The 23,981-nt window shown below is 44.9% G+C and overlaps 2 protein-coding genes across 7 annotated transcripts in view; both read right to left on the bottom strand.

Moving 5' to 3' along the window:
• Positions 1-56: 56 nt before the first annotated feature.
• RNPEPL1 (arginyl aminopeptidase like 1) lies at positions 57-18,713 on the bottom strand. Of its 2 annotated transcripts, none has more exons than XR_013954697.1 (11): positions 17,629-18,713; positions 12,138-12,278; positions 11,309-11,460; positions 10,751-10,867; positions 9,687-9,922; positions 7,353-7,466; positions 6,212-6,324; positions 5,129-5,237; positions 3,456-3,683; positions 3,039-3,293; positions 57-2,476 (listed from the first exon to the last, which is right to left on the bottom strand). XR_013954697.1 is itself a non-coding variant. In XM_080603845.1 (11 exons), exons 1-11 carry the CDS (start codon positions 18,346-18,348, stop codon positions 2,204-2,206), a joined length of 2,346 nt encoding a protein of 781 aa, XP_080459971.1. In that variant the 5' UTR covers positions 18,349-18,701; the 3' UTR covers positions 57-2,203. The 2 variants fall into 2 exon arrangements, 1 of the variants encoding a protein (XP_080459971.1); XM_080603845.1 differs by having other exon boundaries at positions 3,151-3,293; positions 17,629-18,701.
• A 476-nt stretch (positions 18,714-19,189) lies between these two features.
• ABCC5 (ATP binding cassette subfamily C member 5) overlaps positions 19,190-23,981 on the bottom strand; it is a 44,597-nt gene continuing 39,805 nt past the window's right edge. For 3 of the 5 annotated variants that reach the window (XM_080603823.1, XM_080603824.1, XM_080603827.1), the window contains 2 exons: positions 23,623-23,706; positions 19,190-21,067 (listed from right to left, as the gene is read on the bottom strand). In XM_080603823.1, the coding sequence (XP_080459949.1) occupies positions 21,008-21,067; positions 23,623-23,706 (144 nt within the window). In that variant the 3' untranslated portion in view covers positions 19,190-21,007. Of the gene's footprint in view, positions 21,068-22,144; positions 23,707-23,981 lie in introns of those variants that run through there. The other 2 variants (XM_080603825.1, XM_080603826.1) reach the window with 1 other exon arrangement.

Below are 23,981 nucleotides of genomic sequence, written 5' to 3'. Positions count from 1 at the left end.
CACCTCTTTCAGGTATCTCTCCCAGGGACACTAAAAAACAGCTCAAAAGGCTAAACTTGTCACAAAGCTTAGTTTAATTTGACAATCATCATAAGGCATCCATGTAAATTAAAAATTCCAACCAGGGTCACATACATTCTCCCACAAAATAAAACATGTTAAAACTGAGGCCTGGGATTCCGAGAGATGCTAGTGGTTACTGGTCTTGGCCAGGCTGCCGCTGCTGGCTGAGGGGTCCAGGAGACGCTGCACCAACAGCGGCAACGCAGGAAGCGGAAGGTCAGCTTGTACAAATCTCTTTCAATAGAACGACAAACGAAAAGGAAAGAGATTTGTACAGAAAACATCATTCTCCATCCCTTCTGGGAAAACAAAACAGAACGAAAAAGGTAATCCCATTCACGGAGCAAAGAGGAGAACCTGGAGTTCTGAAGCCCAGCAATGCTGAGGGCCCATTTTTGAAAACTAATGAAGCACTAAGGAGGCCTGAGTTTATTATTGCTTTATCCCAGTTCAGCCCAGGCTAAGGCTATGGTGAAGTCCAAATTAATTTAAAGCCAGAAAACGCAGAACCAGTAACAGCACCTAAGTCCCCATCCACACATGGGTGTAAACAGATTCTTTTGGTGAAAAGAAATCTCCCAAATTTCCCCTCTCCCTGTGCTATGCAGATCCCCGTAGCAGTGCTAAAATTTGCACCAAAGTTGATAATAGATTCTCTCTCACGTCTCCGTTACCTGAGCCTCTTCCAAGTGTTTCACCTTTTATTCCAACTAGTCCTCTATCCTGCTGATACATCAGCTCAGAGGTGCTTACTGGGAGCTCACCAAGAGGCACACAGTTATCCGTGCTTAAAAAAAAAGGGGCACGGAGTCCAAGAACCATCACCTGTACTGTGTAATAGCCAGCAATGCTTCACCCTCAGCGCTTTGCGGAGACCAAATGGCATAGATGAGAATGTCTCTCCATCCTGCAGGCCTGGCCAGGGATCAAGAGAAACAGCACGTTGTGTGAATGAAATGGCATCTTGCCACCACCACGAGTCAGAAAACAGACTCGAGTAAAGTGGGGCTTAAAATTTTCACATCAAAAAAAGAGTGCTTCCCTCAGACTATCATATGACAGGGCAACCGTTTTTCAGGCAAATGTTATGCAAGGCAGTAAAATTTGAGCATGGATATCTCCAGGGTTGACTTCCAGCCCCAACATATGCTAGGGATCTTTTAAAAAATTAAATTAAAGGTCCTGTTAATTTTTTCCAAAAGGACAGAATAGAAAACACGCGGCATATCTGATGAATGCGTGTGCTACACATGCTAAGACACTAACAAAGGTTGCAGCTAGACTTGTCAAAACAGTTAAAAAAGATTTAGGCATCCAGCTAGTACCAGAATTGATAGCATTTGGGCACCTCATTTAACTTTTTTTGAAAATTCAAGCCTACACATTTCTTTATTGCTTGTCCCATTGAGTGCAAAGGGAAAACTGTGGGGTTAACTACGGAAGGATTTCAAATCCATCATAAGGTTCCCCTGGTCTTTTATATATATATATAAAGCATTATTATTACCTAGCCACTTGGAGTAGGGAAATGGGGGAAACAGGAGCTATTTAAAATTAGTTTCTTAATCATTTGAGCATTAGTCCCCTACCTCCAAAATCACAATACCTCTGTCACAGTAAGGAGCATAACATGAAAACATATCTGCTGCCACTGAGAATTCCTGAGTGTCTTCTTTGCAAAACTTCAGTCCAAATGTCAGGATAATGGCAGCTTGACACACATACACTCCCCAGCAACATACACACAGCAAGTAGGACATGCCTCAGTGGCTTCAGACAAAACAGAAAAGAAAGAAGAAAAAAAAAAAACACAAACGAAAACCACAACCTCGGAGAAAACATCCAGAAGAGCCTCAGGAAAGAGAACTATCCACCTTCCCTGAAGAAGCAACTGCCCAGGAGTCCCTGCCTGGTATAAACCTAAGCAAAACATCCAACCCACAGCTGAAGGAGATCTCTGAAGCCTGGCAGTGTCACATGCTGGATACTTGAAGGCACATTTCCTTTGTGTTTTGTGAGAGAAATCCAGTTACAGCAACACACTGCAGCTGCAGGGCTGAGGAAAAGGAGGCGACACTTGGTATCCTTCCTCTGTTCCTGTCCCTGTTTTCAAGCTTCATGGCTGACACGAGCTGGTGATCTAAGCAGACACGTTAACATCCCTGAGTGAAATGGCACCGTTTGTGGCCTCTGAGACTTTGTCCTCAAGCACCATTGCTGGTGTTTCTGTAGTGCCTGCTGTAGTGTCTATGGCAGGAAGTGGATTTAAGCCCTGTGATAAGATCTGTTGGATGGTTTTCCGTAAATTGGGGTGCAGCTGGTTTTGGGTCTGGTAAAAAACTTCTAAGGCAAAAGACTTGAGTGTGCCAGTGCAAAGGTCCTCATAAAGTGGAATTGTGTACATCCGAGACATCTGCAAAAAAGGAAAACCGGATAATACCACTCTAATAAAAGTCAAGAGGTGCAGCTCTTCTACAGCTATACTCCAACAGCCCTAAATCCATTCAGGTTAAAGACAAGCAACACACTTCTTCAAAAGATAACTGAGTCTATTCAAGTTTAATGCCAAGTTTTATGCGAATGATAATCAAAAACCACTTGCTCTCTACAACTGAGCTATTTCCACACAAATAACAGAGCTATTTAAAAGGCCAAGGAGAAGAGGCCACAGTGAACACATGCATTAACCTTTTGCTCCTGCACGATAAAAACTACTGAAAGGAATCTGATGAGCCCTAGCCTTGCTTGAAGTGTAAACATTCAAACAATCACATGATTTAGTATTGTGAAAATTTCTGCTCTGGGAAAGCCAGGGCTACTGTAAAGCAATGCAAAAATGCACTGGGCAGAGCTGGGACAAGGGTGTGAGTTAGGCTAAAAAAAGCACAGACTGTCTGTAGGCATTTCAGATTACATCTGCCCGTTCCTCCCCACCCGCTAGCAGGTGAGCCATGCTCGGCCCCTTCGCTACACACCTGGTCTACACTTGGCCAGGAAGCAGAAGTTCCAAGGTCTTTCACGTCGCATGTCTCATGCACATGTCTCATGCACTGAGAGGTGCAGTGATTTTAATCCAGCACTTAGTACCTGGTTTTCCAAGAAGCGACGAACTTTGTAAAGGTCTGGGTAGTAGTCATTTCGGACTACAATCTGCAACCAGCGGATGCGGATTTCTGCGTTCATGGAGTCCAGCTGAGAGGAGTAACACTCCGAAAGCTTTTTTATCACCTCTGAAGAGAGCACATACACAGAGGAAAAAACTATGACCTGTTTTGTCAAGTTTGAGGGTCATCGGAGAATAATGAATGATAAGATCAAGGTGGGGTGGGGCTCTTTAGAATTTAATTTGTCATTCCAGGAATACTCTTCTACTTCCCTTACAGAGTACTCACCATGTGGCAGTGGTGACCCATCCAGCAACCTGTCCAAGAAAAGCACGGTTTGGAACGTTCTCCATTTAGTGAGGTCGACGCTGCTGGCGGCAGCAGCAGAGTCCAGAGGCTCAGTGGTCCAGAGTTTGAAGAGCATCTCCACTGGTCTGGTCAGACTGGATCCCTGAGATAAGTCCGGCTCAGCTAACGGAGGTCCTGTAGCGTTGAGCCAACGTTCAAACTCCAGTCCTGGAATGAGGAGCACCAAAAATGTCGAGCAGGAGTCTCTGCAGATGGCTTGGCTGTCTCAAGGTTCAGGACTGCTTCTAGCACAGTTAAGAGAGGTTCTAACAATAGCAAATCAGACCAACCCATAGTTACAGTGACATAACAGTCCTAGCAGTCTCATCAGGATAGCCTACGCTACATCTGGGAGAGGGCCAGCAACACCTCTGCCAAATTTAACCACAAGTCTTCTAGAGCTCAGCGTTACAGTAAGTAAACACATGCTCTTAAACACACATGCTCTTAAGACAGACAGGCTAACAAGTATCTATGATCAAATTATGTTCTAATATAAGATCTTTTCTGTGCATTTCTCATTCCCAGAATTTTGAGGAATACTGAAGAATATGGGGAAAATCTGCTTCATAAAAAAGGAGGTGTGAGGGCTGACTGAACCCCTCTCATACACACCAGCAAGAAAAAGCAATTTTAAATTTGTTTATATAATTAGTACTTAAACCCAAACCAAGTTTCTCCACAAGTGGCAGAGCTAACAGAGCTTGGTTTCCCAGAGAGCTCTTCCCCATGACCCTCTACCACCTCAGCACTTTCCTAACCCTTGGCAATACTTCTAGTTCTACACCATCTACCCTAAAACTCCCCTCTTCTGCAGCCCCTGAGTACTAGTCAGGCAAAAGTTGCCACATGTTTTGATTAACTCACTAGCCAACCAGTTGGCCAAATAAAACATAAAACTGCTGAGCTCATGCTGCAGCTTTTCCCACAGTAGGATCACTCATGTTTACTCTCTGCTACCAGTTTTCACAAAGCCCATCGGACCTCAGCAATCTGAAGAACTGTACTCTACTGCCAGTTTGGTTTAAATTTATCACTGGGTTCAATAATTACTTACAAGGAGAGATACACAGCAGAATAATGTAAGTCTCCTTTCTTTAAGCAAGCAGTCTAACAAGCACCTAGTAGACTACAGACCTTTATAAATCCACCAACAGATGTAAGGAGAAGACTATAAGGGAGGATGAAATCTTATCAAAGAGATTTTATATTTGCGAATGACCGTGCAAAGAGTTACAGTCCACAAAGCATGTCTTCTGTAATTAAATTAAATTTCAAAGTATGGTCACCTTTTCCTTGCATTTAAGTATTTGTTAATCTCATATGCACTGATTGCTCTGCAATGTGAAAAGATGAGCTGAGAAACCACTGAGGACCACTCAGATAATTAATGCCAAAATTGCCAGCCATTATAAGACGTTCTCATTCCCCAGCACAGAAGGGGTTGACAGTAAGTCATCACAACCATTTGTACCCCAAACATCTGGCTATTGCCAACGTGTTTTGTTTGCCTCAACCTTAGCATTTGCTTATGCGTCCTCCAAGCCAAGCACAAAATTTACTATCCAGACTTTTTACAATTTTTACAGCTAACTAAATAAACTCCATCCTACCTGCTTTGTTCTCAACACATTGCTCTTTCAGCTCCGGAAAAAAATTCAGGAAGGAATCCAGAAGATCTTGAGCCACAACACTGGTAAATTTGTACTTCTCAATGTAGGCCTGAAACAGTAAAAAGGATGAATTATGGTTAGGGGAAAGATAGCTTCTTTTTGATAAACAACCACTACGTTCAGTTCAAAGAAATAGATATGGAAAAGTGAGGACAAGTTCTTGGAAGGGTGAATGACACTTTTTAAAAGTATATATAATAATAATCACAAAAAATACTTTCTTCCTTCATCCCAAATAAGGAAAGCACCATAACAAGAAAAAAATCGGGTAGCTGCAAAGACAGACAGCTGAGTTTTGGGTTTGTGGCTTGTTTTTTTTTCTCTGATACAATCAGACATTAACATGTCAAGGGCAGGAAGGTTTCCTCATGTTCACACTAGTGAAAATTTAGAACAGCTGGCTACTGTATTATTCACTAATAGATCAGGGACTAAAATCATACTTGTATGATTGATACATGACAAAAAGATTGAATGGGGCATGGATGGGAAGGAGTTGAAAAAACACATATTCATCAAAAAGAGAAAAGCAATGAGCTGCGTCACTTTTCAAAAGCAAATCAATAGCTCACAAAGGTTTTGAAAATGTGTTTCAAGACAACAAACTTGCCCCAATATAGGAAACTACGCCCTTTGCAATTCTGACTGAAAAAAAAAAAGAAGCTGATACCTTTTAGTAGTGAATGAAGTCACATCTTTCCAGTCATTGATAATCTGTGCTGAACAGCTTTCTAATTATTTGGAGCACAGGAAAGAGGTAACAAAAATAAACAACTACTTTGTATTTGGCACTTCCTGAGCTCACAATCTGAGATGAAGGAAGAGCATGAGTACATTCACTTACGAGAAATCTCAAGAAAAACCTGTTAAGTGTAGAGAGAATCATCGAGGATGGCAGAAGGGGCCACCCCATTCTTCCATCTCAGACACCCTTGCATTACCCCTATCAATTAGCCACAGTAACAAACCCTGAAAAAAAGCAGCTATAAATCTCAAGAGAAACATATGTGTATGCACACTAACTCTTAGGAAGGAGTCAAAGTGTCTTGGGTCTCCACAGAGCTGGGACAGGTAGTAAACAAAGCAGTAGCCTTTCTCATAGGTGAAGAGGTTCATTAAATTACTAGGATTGACACCTGAAAGGAGAAACAACAACGTTATAAGACACTATGCAATGAGGACACTAATTTCCAACCGGTCTAAATGTCTCAACTCCTCAGTGAACTCAGAGTAGATATGCAGTGACTTAAAAACAGAACAAGCCTGTTCTCAGTACATTTAATTTACTGCAGTAAATTAACAGAAGCAGTCCAAGTGTACAGGCTGAAAAAAAGGCAATTATTGTAAGCTAGGTATTAATTCCACATGAAACAAGTCACTTCAAATTAGAGGACTGAAAACACACCTGAAATTTTCAAGACAAACTTTTTTTTTCCCAGTGTCAAGCTCAGGTTTTATCACCGTACTACACATTTTCAAATATATCAATGTAAAGTAAGCACTACTTGTTCCATTTCTGGGACTTCCAGTGCAGTTTTCCATTCCATTCAGTTCCGATAATACCTCCACCTGCATTTTAGGCTGGCCTATGTATCATCTAGACTAAAGACTGCTTCACATCTCCAGGGATCAGGACAAAACTCAAGACCTATCAGTCCTGTGCTCCATCACCATTTATCTAGCTCAGGTGATAATCAAACAGCCTCTAACAGTGCATAACTCACTCAATGGGAGACCAAGTATATATGTTTATCTGTATGCTTATGCACACACATGCAGTTCTTACACAAACACACAAAAAGCAGACGATTCAATAGCACAGGATTAGATGTTTCCAAGTATTTTCCATTGCAAACTATTTAATTTTACAACTTCAAAAGCTCAAAGCCATGAATCTTTCAAGGCAGAAGTTTTTCATACTTGGTTTCTGCCCAGTGAATCGGTTCCATTTAAGAACAGAACAATCTTTATAAAGATGAGTTAGCCAATTTTGAAGAAAGCCTCAATTTAAGTTTCTTTATTTACATTTAGATTGGTTTACAAACCAGTCTTTTTTTTTTTCTTTTAGAAAGGGCATGTAAAAACTAGTCTTTTTTGGCCTGTATTCCAGCATCCAGCAAAATATCCAGACATTTTTTAAAGCAGCTTCAGCCACGAGCAATACCTGGCTCCAGTTTAACCTGAAGCTTGCTGACCGGGTTGTCTTCTCCAAGGAGCTTCATCTGTCTGTGGAGAGCATCAAGGCGGAATGCAGTCTCCAAGCATGTGAAGGCAGCTCCTGCCCCAGACAGAAACACATTAGCTGTGGGACAGTGACTGCAGAACTAGCACACGTACAAAATAAAGGTGACTGAAGGTGTAAGACAACAGAAATACAGAATCACACTAATCTAACGTCATAGGAACTTGAGTGAAAAATTCCTTGCAATTTGTAATGGAAGTCAGAACCTAAACCAGTGCATTTACTCATTCTGATTACGCAGCAGGCTGAACTGAAAAATAAAGCAGCATGCTTTAAAATAATGCTGAAGTTTAAAGCCCTGACATCACCTTATCAGCCCTTGAAAGATAAGAAGAACAGCATTGGAATAACTATTGTATAGGTAACTTTCAAGGAGCAATCAAGTGCTACAAAAAAGTAACGTCATGGGTAGAACAGTAAATATATCATTCCATATTCAGTGCCAAGGATATTACTGAGTGAATGATATTACTGAGTGAATGTCACCTCCTGGGTGAAAACAGAAAAGGATTACATTTAGCTAGCATATTAAAGATCCCATGGGTCTTTTTGAAGCTTTATTTAGCACCCTAGCCATATTGTATTGTACAGTTTTCACCTTCCACTCAGCAGGACTTCTTTTATAGCTGCAGCAGGGTAGGCTACTCTTCTATCTAGCTGCAACATAGAGCATTCCCTGCTTTCATGCCAAACTAGCTGCATTACACTGGCAAGTCAAGAAATCTTTCCTATGCCTTTGCAGATGTGTAACGCTGTGGAAAATAGATTCTCACATTCAGCAAATACTTAACATCTAGGGCCATTAACACTTTAGCTTTCTTTGCTAAGTCTTAACTTCAACAGTAAAACTCGTTACATATATTCAATCTCAAAGTCTCAGCATATTCACAGGAATCTGATATAAACACAGTGAGAATTAAGAACCAGGACAAATCTGGAAGATAGACGAATCTATACAGGCAGAGAAAGAGGGTGGATGTGCTTCACAGGAGAAAACAAGAATCCCGCAGGACAGCTAGTGTTTAAGGCAATTACTTCAAGCTGCGAACAGGGAGGAGGATTAAGCAAGATCCAAGAGGTGTGGTGGTCATTGGACTCCAATTTCTGTAAACAATGTCATTACGAAAACGCCTTTTTATTAACAGCAGAAGATATGCCAGAAATGATGTCAGAAATGGCAAGATTTAGATCAGAGGTTTGTCCTTGAAACAAAACAGAATGCAAAAAGAGCTTATTAAGGAGCGGCGCAGGGAAAGGCATTTCTTAGTTTCCTGAACAACCGCTTCTTGAAACAACCAACCCTAAACTTCAAGAGACTACAAACAAGGACCTTGTCTTATGTCGGAGAGATGGACTAAGATGGAACAGAGGACAGGTCAGAATCTTCTGACCAATTCGTATCATTGCCATGTGTTATATAATGTGACATGTTAGACCAGTCCTAACCACTGAGAATTACTGAGCATGAAACAGCTTTCAAAGACAGATACTGCACATAGCAGCATCTCCATAGATGCTAATGGCACTTCTTTCCCTAAACTTCATAATCATCATCTCATCTCCAAAAACAGTATACATGAATAATAAAAAAAAAATATCCTTCTAAACACTCTTGCTGCCAAGATTTCCAGAAAAACTGAAAAGCAACAGGAATGTTTTACTGCTTACATATTCTAAGGACAGTACCATACAACTGACCCGCAAAATTCGCTGATAAAAGCAGCCAAAGGTGAGGCTCTATGATTCTACACAAAGCCTCAAATAGACAGCTTTGTAGGTGTGTACATTTTATTTGATAAGGGCTATTACCTCACCCTTTCCAGCAGTAGCTAACTACTAACTGACCAGAATTAGACATACTTGTTTAGAGGACAGTTCTTTCACAAGGTAACCATAACAAAATTTTTTACTTCTCTGATGTAGCCGCTGCTCACCTTGGTCTGACAGGTGAACCCCTGCTGAGTACACAACGGCAGTGCCAAAGTTCCTATAGATCTCCTTCAAGCCTTGTGCTAACACACACCTCATCCAAAGTTCCTGTTACTGTATCAAGTATTTATTCATCCCAAAGCCAAGAAAACCTCAGACTGTAAGCATGCAAGATGTTCAAAGCAAAGTTTGGCCACTTATGTTCCAGAACAACAACAAAATACAGTTCCCAACAGACTTTTGAGCTCCCAAGGCAAATATTCCATTCAGCCAGCTCTCAATTATTAGTTAGACACATCACAAAGAAAAATATCTCTACAGCTATACCATAGGTCTCGGTGGTGATCCGTCGCTGCGCGTATGTGGCCAGCCCCTCGCTCAGCCACATCTCCTCCCACGTAGCATTGGTGACTGCATTTCCAAACCAGCTGTGGGCAACTTCGTGAATGACATCAATGATTAAAAACTCATCGCTCTCCAGAATGGAAGAAATGATGAAAGTCAGGCATGGGTTTTCCATGGCAACAATAGGGAAGGATGGAGGAAGAAAAACAATGTCATATCTAAAATTACAGAGAGAGAGGAGAGAAGAGAAAGAAAAAAGAGAGGTAAATTGCAGCTATTTCAAAAGACAGAAACGTTTTTTCCCCCTTACAGAAAGCTCTTCTGAGAGTTTTTGTGATTCCAGGAACCAGCTTTCTAAACCAGAGATTCCAAATTCTTCTGATCAGGGAATCACAGATTTTCATTTTGTTGACCAAAGAGCTGCTCAGGTTTGGACATAAGGCTAGACAGTCTTTCCATGCGCAGCAGATCCTGCACTTCCCAGAAGCATTATGCTCCCTTCACACATGCAAACTCATCACAAGTTGTATATCTGATAGCCAGAACCACTAAGTTTACATACCCACATACACAAATAAATCTTTACCCCAGAGGCTCCCAGGCAAGAGAGAGCTTGGGAAGCTGCTGAGTGAATGAGCTGATTTCGTGTGCCTTCGGTGTCAGCAAAGTGACACTAGTCCCTCTGCTTCAGAACATAACAATACTATTTGTTTTGTTTCCTGATTTTCTTCACCAATGAACAGCACTGACACACGACACTGGGTCTTGTTCTCAGACCATTTCAAACAACATTTGGTGGGTTAACAACAACACTTTCTTCCTGATTACCTTTAGCGAATAAATATAGGAAGCCTTTGTAAACATCTTCAATTCAAAGAATGAAAATATTGTCTCAAATACACTCTTTTAATGCACAGCCAAGCTTAACTTCATAAACTATTAACGTTGTTTTTTGGGGCTAAGACTCTCAATAAGTCTGTAATGAGTGAGGTTTTCAGCATCCTCAGGATTACATTACGCTTTCCTGGGAGACTTACTAAACTCACCTCCCCCAAATATATGGCCCGTACAGACTCTCTGCAGCAGTCAACCAGCGCTCCACCATGCCAGAAAGCTTGCTGATGGCTGTTGGCAGCAGGCAAGGCTCTGCCCACACTCTGCTCCTGTCAGAAACCAGAAAACATCAGGTGATACTTCAACAAACTGAATTATCTCTTAGAATGAATAGCCTGCCTTCTCACCAAGTTTCCATTTATGGTCATAGTGCTAAAAGGTCTCACATCAGGCTGAGGCCTTCTTAGGTTATCTGTCTCTGGATACATGGTAAAAGACGATCAGAGAACCCTTAAACCACCTTAAGGCAATGAAGCAAGTAGCTGCAATGATTACTGGGGACAATAAGAAACATTTACGGAAGAGGAAAATACCTTTCCAAGCACAATGCCATCAAGTTCTTTACACCCACCTAAAGCTCAAACTCTCTGAATGCTCACAGCTTATGGTCACAACCGTTCCCTTACTGATGACTCAAAGAATTTACTGAACGTAACCTGAAGCACTGCACGGAGACACAAAAGGAAAAATCAGCTTGCGGCAAATCTTACCTTGGACCTATGTCTGCATGTATAAGGTCTCCTGCCACCAGGGCCACTAGGTAGGCAGGAACTGGGTATTCCATGTAAAATTGATATACACCTTCGTCTTCTAAGTAGGTACTTTGAGTGGCACTCATCAAAACCTGTATGCCTGCTGGAGCCTGAAAAACCAACATCACACACATCAACTGACTAAGTGGCCAAGGCTGAAGAACTACACCGCAGATCTCCTTGTTTTTAATGTACGTCTTTTTTGTTATAGACCAGAAAATCAATCATTTAGAAAACATGAAAAATATAAGATTTCTGTGGGGCTTTTTTTGTACCACAATCTATACATGCCATGAAAACATACCAACCAAAAATACTACTCCTTCTATATTTCATGGGTACGTAGGCTAGCTGTACGCCTGCCCCAAAAGTGCCCACATATCAAATGATGCTGTCTACAAAAAATGCAACATTATTTGATGCTGCTTTTGTAAAACTGTGCTTTTTCCTTTTGGGAATCAATTAAATACAGTTGGTTATTATCATCAGTAACCACTCTTGGAAGTAACAAACCAAACTGTCTCATTACCCATGTCATGGTTACTCTTTCAGTGTAGAGTACTGGGAACGCAAGACTCAAGCGTGACAGGCAGAGTTGGTTTTGTGGCCATACCCTGTCTCTGTTTCAAGAACCAGAACATGGGAGCTAAAAAATCCCATGTTTGTTATAATACTATATGTCATAATGTATATTTTATATCATATATACAAGCCCAATGTAACACTGCTTTCACAAGTTAAGGGCAGCTAATTGCTCCACCAACTATTTTACCAATTTGTCACTTACCTTGACGGTAGCTGAATAGGTGCATTTCACTGCTGGTGTGTCAAAGCAGGGGAAGAAAGAGCGGTTACACACCGAGTGGCCCTGCGTGAAGACAAATGGCTTGGCATTGCCATACGTCAGTTCTGGATCCAGCCACCAGATCTGTTGGAACATTACGTGAAGAGGTGAGGGAAGAGGACAAAAATCACACGGATGAGCTGTCAGGAAGCAAAATGTGAAATCGAGAGGATTGTGGTGGAGGAAAAACTCCCCAGCTGTTTGGCTCCCCATATGCATGCCTAGCATAGGGCACGTTTCCATTTCTAACAGAACAGCTTTCTACTGCTGTTTATTTGCCATGGCTGCTCGGAGTAATTTCTCACTGTCTGCACACTGAGTAGTATCAGGGAACACAGCGTCTTCCAGTCATTCAGTGTTCCTGTTATATCGATTTGCTTGGTTAATAACAAGTCCCTGACAAACAGCCACACAACCCGCTTCTCAGAGGGAGTGCCCTGAATATGTTGGTGTTGTCATTCAACATCAACAGGAATAGTAGGGCCAGGTAGTGCAAGCAAAAAAATAAAATAAAATAAAATAAATAAAAAAACCTGAGGCTGAACAGTGTACACAACATTATCTCTGACCCTGACACTGCTCGGCTGGCTGAAGCATCAAACATTTTGACACTATGCGAAAGAGTCAGTATATGTAAGAAACATCTGGTCAATGACACTGGAGGCCTCTTTCTACAGAGCGGATAAGGAGATTCTGGGTGGTCACACACACACAAAAAAAACCAAAACACCACTGAGCACGTCAATTTTCAGTATCAAACAGCAAATAAATCATGAGTCAGGCCCCAGCGAATCATTAGAACATATTAAGAACGATATGAAAAAGCGCAGTCATTTGCCTTTTGGGTTTTTCCGTTTCAAATGTAATGTTTATGCTTTCACATGCTCCCTGCCTCCAACTTTGAAGTGTAAGAACGATTTTAAATAAGGATTTTCTTGTAATCCTAGAACTCTGGAGCTGAACTTTTACGGAAAATATCAAATATTGTGAAACTTGCAATAAAGTTGGAACCACTTGAAGTCTTGGGAACAGTCAAGCGCAAGGAATAAAGCTTCCGAGTCTGCTGAATCCTCAGATCAAAGCAACCAATAAATCTGAATTCAGGGAACAGCAGTTAGTGCAGACACTGGTTCATTTCTGGTCATCAGGAGAACAAAATGAAGTACTTACAGAAGAGAAGTCCTTGTACTATGGCTGCTCTAATTTTAATGGCATATTACAATTCTGTCTCCTAGTTAACCTCTCTGTTTTCTGGAAGGCAAAGTTTTCTCTCTCCCCCTCAGTCCTATAAGGTTATTCTTTGTTATCTTGTACCTTGCCTTTCGACTCTTCTACACTGATGCAAACATGCTGCTCTCCCAAATTATCCACTTCAGCAGAACCCCAGGGGACCAGTGAAAGGCAAGGCAAGGCAGCATGCTGTCAGCAGCATTCATTTATTCATATAGAGCTTCACACTTCCACTGCTAAATGTGGAAGCGTGTATTTTTGGGCAGGAGGCATTACAAAATGTAAAACTTTATCTAAAAGTAAAATTAATCTCTGAGCAGCAGTCTCATCTTGGGATTTAAGATCACCCCTTCTGTTTCAAGCCTGCTGGGCCTGAGGGTGGCTGCGTACAGCCTGGCTGCTCCTGTTATCAAGGGCTGTGCGACTCTCCACACCCGTGTGCTGTGTTTTGGTGGACCACCGGCCAAATCCTGAGGCCGTGGCTGAGGTGCACTACACAGCTCCTGCTCTCCACTCCGTGGGTACCTGCATGCCACGGCAATGAGGATCTTCTCCGCGATACGACACTGTGGAACTGGGAACAGCTATTCCAGAAGGCATTTCGGGACAAACGCCTCATTAAAACCCAAAGTTTGACACTAAAAGCTTCCCCCACCAGGGGGGAATCCAGGAAGGAGCCCCAGAAAGTAAGTTTTTTAAGATCTACCCTGATGTCAACTTCTACAAACGCTCCTCCTCCTATCGGCTATTTTTGTGCTTGTATCACAAAAAGCCCGACTTACAATCTGCGTTGTTGGCCTTGCTGAAGAGCCTCACCTTCAAAAGGTTTTGCTTCCTTTGCTTTTTGAGAGACTGTAAAGGCTAACAGAGAAAAGAGGGAGATAAGACACCGCTAGAACTAAGCTATAACACTAGAGTAGGGTGGAAAAAAGGTTGACAGGCAATGTCTTTGGGGCAGAGAGAGATAAGGGGAAGTTCCCCTGACCAGCGCAGGAAGAAAACATAAGCAGGAAGCAAAGGGGAACTGAGAAGTTAATTCTTGTTTACAAGAAACTCCATAAATTAATGACAAGTTCTTTTCAACTAGTCTCCCTTTATTTGACATTTGGTTGAAGTTAAATGAAGCACCAGCCCCACAGGCCAAAAGGAAAAAACGTTTGCAGAGGATGAAGTATTTTTTTCCCCTGTTTCCTAATGTCTGCAGCTACACGGCAATCCCCCGTCTCTCTTTCCAGATGCACTTGGAACAATGATGAAAGTTATCCTGAAACAATATAAATAGATCTGTAATATAAATAGACCAGGCTGTGCTGCAGGACAGAGGCAGGACTGGGGAAAATGAGCAGAAGCAGCTCCCAGAAAGGAGCGCAGGCAGCAGGGCGCTGCTGGGGGCAGGGAGCTGGAGCGGTGTCCGGGGCAGAGCGCTAGATACAGCCCCATTTACTCTACATCCAAATCCCCCCTGTGCTCCCCTTAGGAAAGTTATGTGACAGCATCACAGCGCTCACCACCTTTATCTAGCTTCTCATCTATACAGGAGAGAGGCTGCTTCGTACGTTTAAGCTGTTGTTCTGGAGCATTTCATGTAACAGCTGCTGCCTAGATCCCATGCCGAACAGAGGCTGCGAGCAGTGTGGGTTTCCCCCTGCCCGCACACTGCAGAGCAGCTCACGGTTCTTTATGCGAGAACAGAGCAGGGTTTGCTTGTAAGGCTCTTGTGGAAAGGGCAGCACCGGTGTTAACGTGTGCACAGCAAAACAGGAGGCATAGCACAGCGGCTACAAGAGAGATGCAGATTTTTCTCTAGGGAAAGAGAACGAAAATCTTATAAAGACTATCTGTACGACCGAGAAGTAAGGTTGAGGGAAAAGAAGAGAAGGAAGAGCTGAACTGCTTTCCCTGATACACCTGAGCATCATGCCTTCAGCCTACACCATGAGATACACGGTGTTCATGGTGGTCTTGCTTCTGAAACCAAAAGATGACGTCCAGAGCATACGGCTTCCTAACAGCACGGGGAGCTGGAACGCTCTGCGAAAGGCAGATTTAATCTCTCAGCTGTCTCCCAGTGTCCATCAAACAACCAGAGCTCTTGGCTCCTGCCTCCACACGAGGAATAATGGGACAGTCAACTAACATATCCAGATGGGTCAAAGCGAGCATATCAAGGCAACAGGTTTCCAATTTTAAACAGGCTACTGTCTGTCCTGGCAACCTTACTGCCAACACGCCCGTGCTGCACTGAAACGTGAATTTACTGCTTTATAAGCCCCAGGAGCATGCTAAAGTCCTGCAGAAAATAACCTCTGACACAAAAAGATTATACTCAGAGAAAGGCCACGGAAAATAGAACTTTTTTAATTAAAAGAGGGAGGTCTAATGCTTGAAGCTGCACAGAGAAAAGAGACCACAAGGGAACACCCTAGGGGTGAGAATAAGTGGGCTCACCCTTACACACAGGGGTTACTCACGCCCATCTCTTAAAGCACAACGCTAGGCTGGAAAACAGCAATGACAGACAGCACTGCCACCGCACCAAGTGACTGCGGCGCGAAAAAGATAGCTCAAAAGAAACACGAGGGCTGGAACAGGTGCTGCTTGAGGACAAATATTTCGCCAGCCAAAATCTACAACAGCGAGCAAGCTAGGAAATGAGGTACCATTTGTGTCAGAAGCGCAGGCTAGCCTAAAATAAAAGCATCTGTTCAAGAGGAGGAGAGTGTGCTATCGTGTACTACAGGAGGTATGGCTCAGCCAGGCTGAGGATGATCACAAAGCACACAGCAACATCAAATTAGTTTTAGAGCCTTCCTACCGTAAATAAAGCATAGAGCAGACAAAAGACATCTTGAAAAATAAAATTAAAGAGCAGGATTTTCTGAATGTACCATGGGCCCTGAAAGGCATCTCCCATGTACCTCTTCAGAGCACAGACACTACAGCGCAGTGCTGTACAAGGAAGTGCCGAGACACGGCGCTCCAGAGGTGAAAAGGAATGATATCCTCATGTACGAGTCGGTTAGAATTTAAAGCACACTGGATTTTCATCTCATTTTTCCATGTTAGGGAAGGACCAGCATGCTAAAAGGTCAACATATCGCAGGAGGAAGCTTCTGTCAATAAAATCCTTCATGCACAACTCACTGTCCAGAGTGAGGCAACACATTAAGCCTACCCAGACAATTAAGGATTAAGTTACTCTCTCAAGTTTCAGTCTAATACTAAAATCAGATCCAAAGAAGATCCATCAGACTTGTTGTATACAGCAATTTGTTCCTTTCGTAAATTTGTGGCTTAGTACTACTTGCTACTGGATTATTTTGCATGTAGGCAACACACTCAGTTCTTGTTAAACAAATTGCAATAGTCAGATAGACCTGTGCACGTACTCGTTTTGACCAATGCAACAGCAACACCAAACCAGCAGGCTGACAGCCCGTCCTGCTAGGTAAGACAGCGGCATCCAAGCTGCAAGACCCTCACAAAGCCATTCCTTTTGGAAATAGGTTTTGATCACGTGGACCACGAATCTCTCTCACTTGATCTCAAACCAGTACAGACTACAGAGCAACAAAAAGGACTGTCGTTTCAGTGGTAATTTGTCTATTTTCACTGTCATAACTTCCCAAAAACACAAGATGTGCCAGACAGCACCTAAAAGGCCAGGAGCAAAGCGCTTCTCAACACTAGGGGACTAAAACAAGAGAGAGAATTCACAAAACCTCTCATTACTGAAGAAGAGCAAAACCCAGAGGCAGGCAAGCACCTCGCACAGCCCCGTCGGAGCACTCCTCATCCCCTGTCCAGCGGTGACCTGGAGGAATGAGCAGCATCTCCCTCCTCACCTCCAGCATCACCATGGCCGGCAAGAATACAAACCTGGGTGTGCGAGGCCTGACTTTGTAAGCACCTAGCACAAATAATACAAAAACCACCGCAGGAAGACTTATTTGCAGATTACGTGGGACACGGTTTAGTGGGTGACATTGGCAGGAGGGTGACGGTGGACCAGATGATCTTGGAGCTCTTTTCTAGCATTACTGATGCAAGGCGTCCCGAAGAACTCCGAGAGGGGCTTTGAAGGCGTTCAGTGAGTGGGAGAAGAGCGTTATAAAAGCAGCGAAGCCCCTGCTACAGGGAGCAGGGCTTTTCCCCGGCCTCCCCGCTGCCCTCCTCCCCCGGGGGGGGGGCCCCCGTTACTCACGGCGGGGCCGTCGGCCGTGGTGTAGCGGACGATGACCTGGAAGGGCTGGTGGGGCTGGAGGGCGGCGGGCAGCGAGAGCGTGAGGGCCGAGCCGTAGTCGGTGAAGGGATCCACCCTGAAGCCCAGCGGGCAGGCGGCGGCCGGCGGCTGGGCGAAGACGGGCAGCGGCGGCGGGGGCTCGGCGGCCGGCGGGGGGCTGCCGGGGGGGTCCCCGGGGGGGTCCCCGGGGGGGGCGGCGATGCAGGGAGCCGAGAGGAAGGTGGCGGTGGCCGGCGGGTTGGCGGAGCACGGAGGCGGCGGCGGAGGGCAGGGAGGCGGCGGAGGCGGCGGAGGAGGCGGCGGCGGCGGAGGCGGCGGGGCCGGGGAGGCCTCGGCGGGGGAGAAGGCGAAGGAGCAGGGCGCTTCCCCCGCCGGGGCCCGGCGGTAGGCGGCCGAGAGGACGCGCAGGGCCGGGTGGACGTCCAGCACCAGGGCGCTGGGCTGCGGGCGGAGGGCGCAGAGCTCCAGCACCAGGCAGCCCGCCAGCGCCCGCGCCTCGGGCCGCAGCTCCAGCCCCAGGTGCAGGTGGCGGAGGCCGAAGAGCTGCGAGCTGGAGGCCGAAGCCACGTCCGGAGGAGGCTCGGGAGGAGGCTCGGGAGGAGCCGGCGGCGCCTCCGGGCCGGCGGCGGAGCCCTTGCGGCAGCAGCAAAGGCCGGGCGGCCGCGGAGCCGGAGCCGCCATGGAGCGGCGGAGGAGGAAGAGGAGGAAGAGGAGGAGGAGGAGGAGGCCGGTGCTATGTGAAATCCATGGGCGGGCGGGCAGGCGGGGAGGCACGGCGGCCGGAGCGACCGGGGCGGGGAAGGGAGGGGAAGGGGCCGCGCAGGCCCCGCACGGCAACGGCCGAGGGGAGCGCGCAGGGCCCGGGCCCGGAGCTGGCGGAGCGGGGCTCGGCCGCCGGGCGGCGAGGAGCCGGCGGGGGGCGCCCGAGGCCGGCCCCGCCCCGGACACCGGCTGCGTGCGCACCGGGGGGGGGTCCCCACGGCACCCCCCGGCTGCCCCCCGCGGTCTGAGCGCTGCCGGCTCGGCTCCCCCTGCCCTCCTCCCCGGTCAGTGCTTCCTCTCGGTCGCCCCCCCCGGCCCCGAGAACCCCGCATGGTTTCCCCCGTCCCGGACCCACGCCCCGTGCCTAGCTCTGGAGCCTCCCCCCAGCAGCACCCCGTACGCCTTCCCCCTGTTTTTTGCCCTCCTTTTGCCCCCAGGTCCCAGCTCAGACAAGCCCCGCTCCCCTCTTCCCCAACCCTCAAGGCAGGCAGTCATACACCATCCGCCGCTGCCTTCCTAAATTGGAGATGCCAGGCTGCAATTTTTTATACAACCCCCTGTTTCTGTGTGTGTAGGAGACGCTGAGCTGGAAGGAAGGGTGCTGCTGGCACTGACTGGAGCACCACGCAGCCCAAGAGTGGTATACAGGAACTCCGCCCAGCCCCGCATGTTGTTCCGTACATTATTTCCACCCTTACACTCTGCCTGCCTCAGCCGCCCGATGAGTCTCCAAGGCATGTCTTTGAATGACACGGGAACATTTATTACATGGTTGCAGGTTTAATGAACCCGTAGTGGTACATCCTAAAAGCCTCCCAAGCCTTACGCTAGTGACAGCAGCATTATGTCATGTTCCAACTGAGTGTCCATTGCATCGTCATACTCGAGGGGTAACTGTGGCACCAGCGCAACGCGGCTGCCACCTCCAGCTGAAGTAAGGGCAAAACAAATCACAGTATTATCCCAGACCAGTCTGAAGCTGGGACTGTAACAAAACCTTTGTGATTGATCATAGTAAAATACACTATGGTTGCAGTAAAAAAATAACAAGGCGACATTCAGAAAAGTTCTTTGGCTGATAAGGACACTACAACTACCCTGCGCCTTCTCATTATATTCTTTTGAAGCATCTTCAAGAAGCAATTTTGTCCTCATCCAATCCCTTTTTAAAAGGAACTTTTTGTCCTGACATCTTTACTCTCCACATCCTCCTGTTGTAAACCGAATTTTCTGCACTTACCCTTTCCTGTTTCTACCTTTCTCCTTGTCTCATTCATACAATTCGCCTTTTAAAATAATTGAGCTTTCTCCTTTTTTGTTCCCAGCAATGTTCTAAGACTGCTTGATCTCCTCTGGGTTCCATCTAGGGACAGTATACAGACCACAGCCCCAGCCCCTCTGGATCTGACCGTATATGATCTTCGCCGTAGGGAATGGTGAAGTTCCCTAGGCATTCAAACTGGCACGACTTCGGGGCCTGACTTTGGAATTAATTATACCAATCTAATTCCACACTAATGCCACCGGGCAATTTTAGAAAACTCCTACCTCCGTTTTGATTGACATCCCAAACAAGCACAGCGTTCCCACTCAGACGAGATCAGACAAGCAGGAACACATTCTAAGAGTTTCTAAACTTAGGATAATGAATCAGGATCTGTTGCACTCGCTTGCATCTGAACAAAATGGATGCAACTAAATTCCCAAGGCCCATACAGCAAACACGAAAATTATTTGAAGTAAATCTCTCTCAAGTCACCCGTCTGTTGGTCTTGGGCATGTCCTTTGCTATATAAGAAGGATGTGTTATCTTCTTGCTATTTTGGGTAAGATCCCTTTAAGGAAATTCCCCGTCCCGGTCCTACAGTCTCATTCTGCAGCTTGCAGGGTGAAATCTCCAGGGTATCACACTACACATTCTAATGCAGGACGCAATTTCTGAAAATTCCCATCATCAACAACCCCTCATAGAACATTTCAAAAGAGGTATTTCAGCCTCATCGTAAATACTGATGTTTCTTCTTTCCATGTCAGTGACAGGGCCCCGGGCCAGGTTTCAGCTTGCTCCTATGGTTCAGGACGAAAGCCAGTAAAATTTACTGCTACCCAAATGAGAAGCAATACTTCCGTGCTATCTGTGAGACAAGTGCCAAACGAAGCAGTTAAGAGATTACAACAGAAAGAATGTTTCTTCTGGCAGTTTATCTCCTTATATCTAAAGTAACAATGCTGGGACTAAGGTTTAATGAAACAGTTGGGCTAATCCCTGCTGTCCACATGTCACCATTTGCCTGCTCCATTGCAGACACTTGTTTAATATCTTGAGCTATTTCAGCTCACTGAAGCAGCAAAAAAGTATTCACCATTTTAGGAGAGCACGACTGGTAAGCAGCAGTTTGGTGCAATGAATCCTGAGCACAGTTTCCTCTCATAGCTAAGCTAGTGCGACAGTTAGCACCTACTAAAAAGAGCAGCCCCGCTTCGCCTCCCTTCCAGGTGTGCCTTGCTGTCTCCTCCTTTGCACAGCATTCCTGCTTTTGGAAGGTGAACTTCCTGCAAGTTAGCTTTCTGAACTGGGTCATTGCTGGACCAGGCAAGAGCCAGTGCTGGCATCGACAAAGTTGAAGGAACTCCCAGCCTGGAAGAAGAAGGAGGACAAGATCAGGATGGCTCCTTTTGCCCAGACTGCCAATAGCTCAGCCTTAGCTGCAAAACGAAGTCACACTTTGACCCCAGTGGCACTTGAACAGTTGGTACATTAGCCCCCTTTTTTTTTTTTTACTCAAGGCAAATACCAAAGTTCATGGGGGTAGAGTCAGTTCTGCAGGGCCCAAGACAACCGTGTCAACACGGCTGCAAATGACAACTGACTGAAGTTCTAACCAGTCTTAGGCAGGCACATTCCATGCTCTGTCCCCTTAACGTATTCAGCTTTCATCTTCATGTTGTACCCAGATCTACTTTTAGGGAAGAAGCAGGGCATTACCTCTGTGGCCCAGCACCCCTACTGCCTCGTGTCTCCCTCCAGCTTGTTTTTGTCCTTAACTTCCTAGTCAGAAAAGAACACCCCCCTCCACTTAGCTAGGTGCTCTTTGGAGAGAGACCTAATACTTGTCCCTTTGAACTGAGTAACACTGAGTAAAACAGTGGCCAGCACCTGCCACACAGTAAGCTTGGTCCCAGGCCTGTAAGCAGGGTAAGATCCGTGCTACTTAATTCTTGCTCGGGCCAAGACTTAAGAAGTACAACAAATAATGCTTTATGTGCTGCTACCTTCAAGCTACAGTCTAAGCTCTGTTAATGGTATGGTTTTGCCTGTGATGGCGGTAGACAGAAATGCTTGTTGCTGTGACTTTGCAGCCACATTATTTACAGTAACACACACAGGTAAAAAATGTGGAAAAATCTTGGCCTAAGAAGGATCTTCTGTATTCTGTCTGACCTCCCTCTTTCTACTTGGCCTGAATACTTGTACTATAAACTATTACTCCCTGTCCTACTCAACACAAACATACATAGCAAGCCACCCCCATGCTGGAAGGCACAAAAATTACCCACCATGTTTTTAAAGAAACTTACACTCTGAAGGAAAAAAAAAAAAATCAGGCCGAAGTGCATTGCCAAAAAAAAAAAAAGCCTGCAAAAGTTTCCCCCAAGGCTCAAAAAGGTGAGAAGTGATTTATGTGCCCAAAACAAACCACTTAAGCCAATAAAATTTACAAAACCCAAAATAGTTTTATTTACTTTTCAGATTTTTGCCTCGACGAGACATTCTGCAAACATGCTAAGGCTACAAAATGTCCAAGTTGACAAAGACATGCAACGCTGACCATTCAATAAGTCACGGCTATTATAGGAGCGACCATGCCCACCTGGGCCACAGGTCCCATAAAACAGGGATGGTGTACAGTGATCATGGCAACGTACTACACAGGACCTAGTAACCTGAGGTAGGTCTCTTCACAGTAAGAAAACAACATCCTACACCAGTGTTACATCCTGATCAGCAGGAACCTGTTTAAAGCTCCAGAAGATGTGGGGTGGGGGACTGTTTCCTTAACAAGTGTGCAATAAAGAAACAGGAAATACTGATGTTGTTTAACCTTAGTGTAAGTTAGCAGAACAAAGAGTTAGTGTTACCCATGCCAAGGAAAGCCAACCTAAACCTCTGAGGAGTGTTAGCAGCTTCAAGATAAAGGAGTCAGTCAGCTGGAGCAACTTTGAAAAGGCTTTCCTGCTAGCATACAGGGTACGATTTGAACCTTGCAATTAATTTGTTATAGATCATTCCATGAACAGTTCGATTTTGGTTGTGTTAGATCAGCGAAGCAGGAAGAGCTTGGCTTTGCTTGCATTAAAATAAACTCTGCTGATACAGTAAGAAATACTATATCAGGACACTGAGAAAATATGAGGCCTTAACGTGACCCAAAAGTGGTTGTCCACTCAGGAGATCACTAAAAACCCTGCTTTGGGAAAGCATTATGGGAAGCAGCAGCCGCTGCCGTGGTGAACATTAGCGATGCTCCAAATAGCTTTGATAAATTACAATGCAATAGAGTTACACCACAGTGCTCTCCTCCCCTGTGCTAGACAACAATAATGTGACAATAAAGGACACTATTGCAAAGCTTCACTTTCACTCAGACACGCAGAAAATCTGGCACTAGGAAAAGACCAACTGTAAGAGACAAAACGGTGTCTGATACAGTCTGATAACAAAGCCAGACCTCTGGTACCATAAACTGTACAAAAATGATAGAAAAGAATATGCACTGTTATTAATACAGTGCTTATTTTAATATAAAATAAACAGCTTACATTTCCACTGTAAATATAGGCTATATACAGAATTATGTATAGATATAGCTACATGTATAAAGCTTCATTATAGGCCTCTGATACATTTATAACTATGGCTCCCTGAGCCATTTGTAGAGTGCATTTAATAACAAAAAATTAGTAATATGATTATGGAATAAATACAATAATAAAAACATGAAGAATTCTTCTGACATGGTTTTAAAAACTCTGGCTTGACACATTGTGCTAAAAATTAAAAGATGAAAGGCAATAATCTGCTTGGAGGAGGACGAGGAGGAGGAGGAAGAAGAGCTGGTCTGCCACAGGCAGGGAGTGCAGCTCTCCAAAATTAAAGTGACTTTGCCCTGAATTTTAGCCCTTGACAGCGACCTTGTTCTCCGCAGCAGCAAACATAGCATAGAAGCGTGAGTTCTCATTAGCCAGAAGGGCAGACGGCGTATCAAATTCCACTACCTAAAAAACAAACAAGGCAGGTAAAGTATGTTAGCAAAATACAGCAGAAAACGGATTCCCACCCCCTCGGACTTGTAACTTGGTAGCAAAGAAGCCAAAATATGACAGTCTTTAGATGAGACAACAGATGGTGAAAGCATGTGCGTTTATGCACACATACTGTAACCTTGGATGCTTCAAGCTAAATTAGACAAATGGTGGGACTACCCAGCAGGAAGCAACCTCTGGTGGCTCTGGCAAACAGACTGAGGCAGATGCTATGTTTTTTTCCTTTC

The sequence above is a fragment of the Anser brachyrhynchus genome, assembly GCF_964034855.1.
Source record: "Anser brachyrhynchus genome assembly, chromosome: 9".
Lineage (NCBI taxonomy): Eukaryota > Metazoa > Chordata > Aves > Anseriformes > Anatidae > Anser > Anser brachyrhynchus.
Note: the sequence above shows the minus strand (reverse complement) of the source record. Positions and strands in the feature narration are given on the sequence as shown.